At 41.7% G+C, this 6,123-nt stretch overlaps 1 protein-coding gene across 4 annotated transcripts; it reads right to left on the bottom strand.

Annotated features, from left to right (window-relative positions):
- Positions 1 to 372: 372 nt before the first annotated feature.
- Positions 373 to 5,298, bottom strand: LOC120029597 (protein phosphatase 1G-like). Of its 4 annotated transcripts, none has more exons than XM_038974883.1 (11): positions 5,269 to 5,298; positions 4,722 to 4,852; positions 4,174 to 4,243; positions 3,969 to 4,054; positions 3,607 to 3,736; positions 3,048 to 3,496; positions 2,569 to 2,688; positions 2,081 to 2,315; positions 1,821 to 1,950; positions 1,617 to 1,716; positions 373 to 1,476 (listed from the first exon to the last, which is right to left on the bottom strand). In XM_038974883.1, the coding sequence occupies exons 2-11, from the start codon at positions 4,830 to 4,832 to the stop codon at positions 1,288 to 1,290; spliced, it is 1,620 nt and encodes a 539-aa protein (XP_038830811.1). In that variant the 5' UTR covers positions 4,833 to 4,852; positions 5,269 to 5,298; the 3' UTR covers positions 373 to 1,287. The 4 variants fall into 4 exon arrangements, with proteins under 4 accessions (XP_038830811.1, XP_038830812.1, XP_038830810.1 ...); XM_038974884.1 differs by lacking the exon at positions 5,269 to 5,298 and adding an exon at positions 5,116 to 5,262; XM_038974882.1 differs by lacking the exon at positions 5,269 to 5,298 and adding an exon at positions 5,116 to 5,262 and having other exon boundaries at positions 4,722 to 4,855.
- Between the last annotated feature and the right edge of the window lie 825 nt (positions 5,299 to 6,123).

The following is a 6,123-nucleotide window of genomic DNA, read 5'->3' on the forward strand; positions in this document are numbered from 1 at the left end:
ATGACATTGTATTTTCTGATTTCATCTGCAGTGTAGCATATCTTGAAAATGTAATAGTTTGAGTGGTATAGAAATTCAATTTGCTGTTGGATATACTTGGTATAAAATGTTCAACCCCCCAATAAAACTGAGCTTTATGGTATTTTGGGAACAGTAGTTCCAACTAGCCTGGGTACAAGTCTGTTTGTGTGATCATTCCACCACCTAACATGACAAGGGGAGTGGCAAGGAGTAGAATGATCACACAAACAGACTTGTACCCACCCAGGCTAGCTCCAAACCACTTGAGGTATGAAACGATTGGCATGATGCTTTAGTGCTTTGCTACATGATTGTGCAACCTCTCCATTTCCATTACTGATTAAATAAAAAGGGGTTTTGGCAACTTTATTGATTTAGGGGGAAAAAATACTTCATGTGATTTTTCAAGTGAAACGCAATGTTCTCAAAAAGTACCAAAATAAAATTTACTAAAATATTTGGGTTAATTAACCCTTTAACTGGACATTTAAGTCACGCATACAAAGATACATGAGAAGTGAGGAGCTTTTGTCCCATGAATAGTTATACTAAATCCATCAAAAGCATTTGCTGAATTTGGACCATAATTAACTAAATGTAAGGCAGTGTTGCCACCATCTTTATGCGCAAACCAAGTCATGAGACAAAGGCAGACATTTAATTAGCATAGTGGCCTTAACTCAGAAGTGGTTGGCAAATTGTTCTGGGAATATGTGAGTGCAAGGAATGTAAAATGTATTCTTTAAATACAGCTACCGTAGTACAAAATGTAACGTGAATTGAGTAGTTTCAAATCTATTGAACTGTTGAGGAGTTTCTGTATTCTTTGCCTAGGGGGACATTTGACTCATGCAAACAGTGATTGTCCTTTTAAAGTAAGTAGACAAGATGTCACTTGTCACACAAAAAATAAAAATGTATTTGTATGTAATTACAGAATGGTGTCAAACGAGTATGCACCAAATGTCACATTGATCCACAATTACAAAGATGCATTTCGTCCATCAACAAATATTGAAAATTATATACATAAAAGGGCATGGGTGACAAAAACAGTACACTAGGATTCACAGGACACGTTTCCAATAGGACAGTTAAGCAAAATCAATAATTACAAAGAGGCCATTTTACTTTTATATTCTCTTCAGTCTCGGGACATTAAACTAAAACTCATCCTATCCCAGAGACCATGGTCTTTAAACTTTTCAGAGATGGGAAAGTTCTGGCTTGTGAAAAGGACTGGAGTTATTGTACTTGTTGGCAGTTCTATTCGCTTTTTGACTTTTTGCTGTCATTCCCGTTCTTCTCTGGGACAATCTCTTCAGGCTTTCTCTTCTTGGTGCCGTCGGCCATGCTGCTGCCAGGGTGAGTACTGAACGTGATGATGATGCAGGTCATGTTGTCACAGCCCGTGCCATCTCCAGATGTATCAGGTGCCAAGCAATGGTCAAGTAGCTACGGAGACAAAATAATGTTTGAGAGCGCTAGTTCATTGTTAAATAAAGAATGAGTAATGTCATGATTACAGGGGAGTGGTGGATCTCAGGTACATCAACTTTGGTTTCCCAACACAGTAAAAAAATATATAATCTTACTTCTTCAACTATGGAGGACAAAGGCCTGGCAGTATCATCACCATTAGGCTTTATTCTCTGACTGACAAAGTCTACAACCTCTTGACTGCTCATGACGTTCCTGTGGATGACACTCATTAATGAAGGGAAATATAGCTGTGGATCCATTTCACACATTGATTATTGAAGTATGGCCTTAATTTAAGAAAAAAACTAACAAACTACCAGATTCCGTCGCATGCAATGATCATGAAGTCGTGCTCTGGGTTGAGGGTGAGCACTTTGACGTCAGGCATTGAGGAGATCATCTGCTCCTCTGGGCCAAGGGCCTTGTTTCGTTTGTAAAAGTGGTCGCCTGAAAACACAAAGGCCCTTTCAATCTAATGTCTTTTCTTCAACAGCAAAAAAGATACATATTTCTGGAAACAATGCCTGATAATTCAAATCAAATGCCAGGGCTAGGAAATGCAGGAGGATCGATTTACCGATGGCCCTGGAGAGGTTGAGTCCTCCGTTGACGCGACCGTCCATGGTGACCTTTCCACCAGCATTCTTTATCCTGGCCAGCTCCAGCTCATCCTCTGGCTTGTGGTCGTAGGACATGTCTATGGCCTTGCCCTTCTCAGACACCACACAGCGGGAGTCACCAGCGTTTGCCACAATCAGCTGTTTCCCTCTGATCAGAGCCACCACTGCTGTAGTGCCACTGTCTGCGCCAGGCTGGGGGAAAAAGGCACAGTTTCTGAAAATAGCCACCTTCCGTTTAAAGGGCCTATGATTAACCCACTACACAGCTAAGGAGATTAATCCCAGAATAATATTTTGCATTTAGGGAGGCATAGAAAGTAATCACTACTTCAGACACAAAACACTCCATTACAACTTTGCAACAACCAGGGCTACTCAGAAATCATTTTAATAAAGTGCCCTCCATTCAAGGTTTAAGTTGAAAATTAAGCTGAGTGTATTCTACCTCTTCTTTTCCATCCATTCCAGGGTAGCACATCTCCTCATTCTCTTCATCAGAGTCCTCCCCCTCTTCAGTGTCTTCTTCCTCGTCACTGTTTTCACCTTCATCTTCCTCACTGGCATCCTATAGAAGCGGAATTACATAATTAACACACATAACATTCTTTCCACAATTACAAAAAAAATTTAAACAGTTTATTTGTTGAAAAATCCAGTGGGGGGAAATCTATGAAGAGCAAATATGAGTTACAGCAGAGGTGCCCAACCCTCCTCCCGGAGAGCACTCATTCTGCAGGCTTTTGCTCCAACCAGAATCTATCAACTGATTCTACCAATAGCTCCTCACCAGGACCTTTAAGCATAATCAGGTGTGTAAGAACTGTGTTTGGGCAAAAGCCTGAATACCCAGTAGCTCTTCAGGCAGAGGGTGGGGCACCAGAGTTAGAGTAACTTAACTCCTGCAGGAGATTTCTTCCCCCTCACCTCCTCTTCGCTACCCTCCTCGTCTTCCTCTTCTCCTGACTCGTCACTGTCCTCAAAGAACTTGGAGCTGGTGTCTCCTGGAGCCGGAGCTGCTGAGGAGGAGCAGGAGGGCCCAGTTTCCTTTTCTCCTTCAGAGGACCCTGCTGCTCCTGCCGCTGAAGAGCTGTCCCCTCCTGCTCTCCTGCAGGCCCGCAGCTTGGAGAATCCCACACCACCAGCTGCACTTCCAGCACCATCAGCCTTCCGATTGCTGTCCACCTCACTCTCCACTTCTCCGTTGATGCCCTTCTCCCCATGGGAATGTGGTTCACCTTCCCCAGACTCTTTTTTGCCCTCCGGACAGAGCTTCTTGTGTTTAATCGCATTGAGGTTCTGTCCATAGCGAACAAGTAACTCTTCAATGGTCAAGGTGGCCTCTTCGTGCAAAAGTTCTGCCTCCTCATTGTCCACTAACAGACAGAAAGGAACACATGGGGTTGAATCAAACTATTTGTTTTGAATAAAGCACAAGGAATGACAACGACATATTTAACTTGGTCAGTTGTTACAGCGTACTTACAATCATCTTCTTCAGCCACTTTTTCATTTGGTGCTTCCTCTTGTGGGCGGCCAGCTATCTGAACAAGCTCTTTGATCACTTCCTCTGTGGTCACCCTGCTATCAATGGCCAGAAATGCATCCTCCAAAGCCTGAAACACATCCACCCACCTAAGACAAATGTATGCTGCTATGGAGTGGAGTTTGACAACAAAAACAAGAGCTACTGAACCAAAGTTGGTTGGTAGTCACTTTTAACAATGTGAGATTGCGCAATGTTTATTGGGTATACTTTCTATATACACTCTTACATATATGTAACATGTTCAATTGCCCATGTCAAGAGGATTCCTTTCCATACCCCAAAAGCATTCTTGCACTCACCTTTTGCAGTTTGCCATCTTTGTAAGTCTTCTGTTCCTTAATCATTTCAGGAAGGTACTTGGAACAGTATAATGCTACTTCCTCACCTGAGAAAGCAAGTACTGATTACTTAGAATAACTTGTTTAATAATGTCTGATATTAACAAAAATAACATACAATCAAGGTACGCACAAAAGTTACTATTCAGGATAAAAAGAACAGTACCTCCATGTCCATCATACACAGCAAACATAGCCGTTTCATCGTCCAGTTCTGGAATGCAGTTGTGAGCATCCTGTTGAAAGAAACAAAAACGTTACTCTCATGGAATGCCATTTCTATGAGCAGTATAACAGCTACATCATAGAAATCAGACCCGTGCCACTTGAATGTGAAAATGAATCATGATGCATTTACATTGTTAATGTTAACGGCCCAGTCTTGCACATCTTACATATCTATATAAATACATGCAGGAAAGCTACCTAGCTACATTGTTGGATAACAACAAAATCAGCTAGCTGGCCAATGTTGACGTTGATAGTTATTAAGCCACGTGTTTAATGGTTGGATAGCTAAACCAAGCTCCATATGTTTGATAACGTGTAGCCTATTAGACAACTTACACTACTTTTTGTTGTCTAAACCAAATAATTTAGTTAGCATTCTAGCTAACTGGTAGCTAGTTCTGATAGCTAGTTAGTTGGACACCATACTGGCAACGAATGACTGCGGAATCCAATCCAGCTAGCAATTTGTTTAGATCATCTTACCTCCATTGAGACACGCCAGCCCTGCATGGCCGCAAAGCCATAGCTCATATTTTGGTTTCCCCCGTTGGAAGAGGACTTTACTGTATTGGGTTGCGACAAGTAAGCTCCCATGATGGACCAACAATGGGTTTCTACTTCGTTGGTGTTGGAAAATCCGATGTAATAGGAAAAAAAACAAGATGACGAAAATAAATTAGACAGATGCTCCAACTTCACCGTACAGTTCATTATATCATGCAGTAGAGTATAAATATTGCTATCATGCAGTAGAATATAAATATTGCAATATTTTGATAAAGGGCCAAAGGCTAGTTAGCCGGTTTATTGCTAGCTTGGATGGGGTATCTAGCGACTGTTGGCTAAGCTAACAAACGAATATAGACACCGTTCTTACTCGCAAACTATATATATTTTTAAGCGAAGGCAAATTGGACACCATTAACCGGAAGATAATACTTGCTATCAAAACATTTCAGGCTTAAAAGTGAGTCCAACTTTAACATTTTACAGGAAAATACCAGCACGTGTAACTACAAACACAACAGACCTCTCAAAAATAATCGGATACATAGAGGAAGCGGAAACGATGTGATGAATGAGAAGTGCGCATGTCTACTTGTGAGCAGGGGCGTTCAGAAAGGGCGCCAAAACTTTAGTTGCAGAGAACGAGTACGTCCACGAGGTGTCGCCAAAGTCACCGATTCTAGTGTGGCCAACAAACGTTGGAGTGGATCCCTATATATTTTCTCAGTTTCTTCTCCGTTTCTTCTCATGAAAAAAGGCGAAAGGCAGCAGTTCGGTAAAAACATGTTTAGTTCTTTAATCAGTAGACACGAAAGAGATTTTAAATACCCAAGAATACATAACAGTAGGTGGGGGGAAACAAAGGAGATGTGTATTGCCACTATCTTGTCCTGTGCTGTTGGTTTTGCTGGTATTGTTTTAGTGTAACTATTCTAAACCCCTATGCAAAGTCAAAAAGGATCATTGCCAAATATAAACAAAAGTTTAGTAAAAAATGAAATTGAGTAAGTTTTCTTCCAATACTGAGCTTTTCCTTAAACTTTTACAACATTTGAGATTCCCTTCCTCTTGGGGTAGATTGTCCTGTCCTGTGAACTGGAACAAACACACACACAGTCGTGAAGAAGGCAGTGCCTCTTCCCCCTCAGGAGGTTGAAAAAGTTTGACATGGGCTCTCAAATCCTGAAAAGGTTCTACAGCTGTACCATTGAGATCTGGCTGCATCACTGCTTGGTATGGAAATAACACCACCCTCGATTGCATGGCAATACAGAGGGTTGTGCGGACATCCCAGTATATTACTGGGGCCGAGCTCCCTGCCATCCAGGACCTCTATATCAGGCAGTGTGAAAAGAAGGCCCGGAAAATCGTCAAAGGC

Source organism: Salvelinus namaycush, chromosome 35 (assembly GCF_016432855.1).
Source record: "Salvelinus namaycush isolate Seneca chromosome 35, SaNama_1.0, whole genome shotgun sequence".
Taxonomy (NCBI): domain Eukaryota; kingdom Metazoa; phylum Chordata; class Actinopteri; order Salmoniformes; family Salmonidae; genus Salvelinus; species Salvelinus namaycush.

Bases quoted from the DNA above. Each gene is read 5' to 3' on its own strand.
- LOC120029597 (XM_038974881.1), bottom strand. From the start codon at position 4,949: ATGAACTGTACGGTGAAGTTGGAGCATCTGTCTAATTTATTTTCGTCA. The intron at 4,244-4,721 runs GTAAGATGATCT...TTCTTTCAACAG, and splicing joins GCTGGCGTGTCTCAATGGAG to GATGCTCACAACTGCATTCC. The intron at 1,477-1,616 runs GTAAGATTATAT...TTGTCTCCGTAG, and splicing joins TGTCCTCCATAGTTGAAGAA to CTACTTGACCATTGCTTGGC.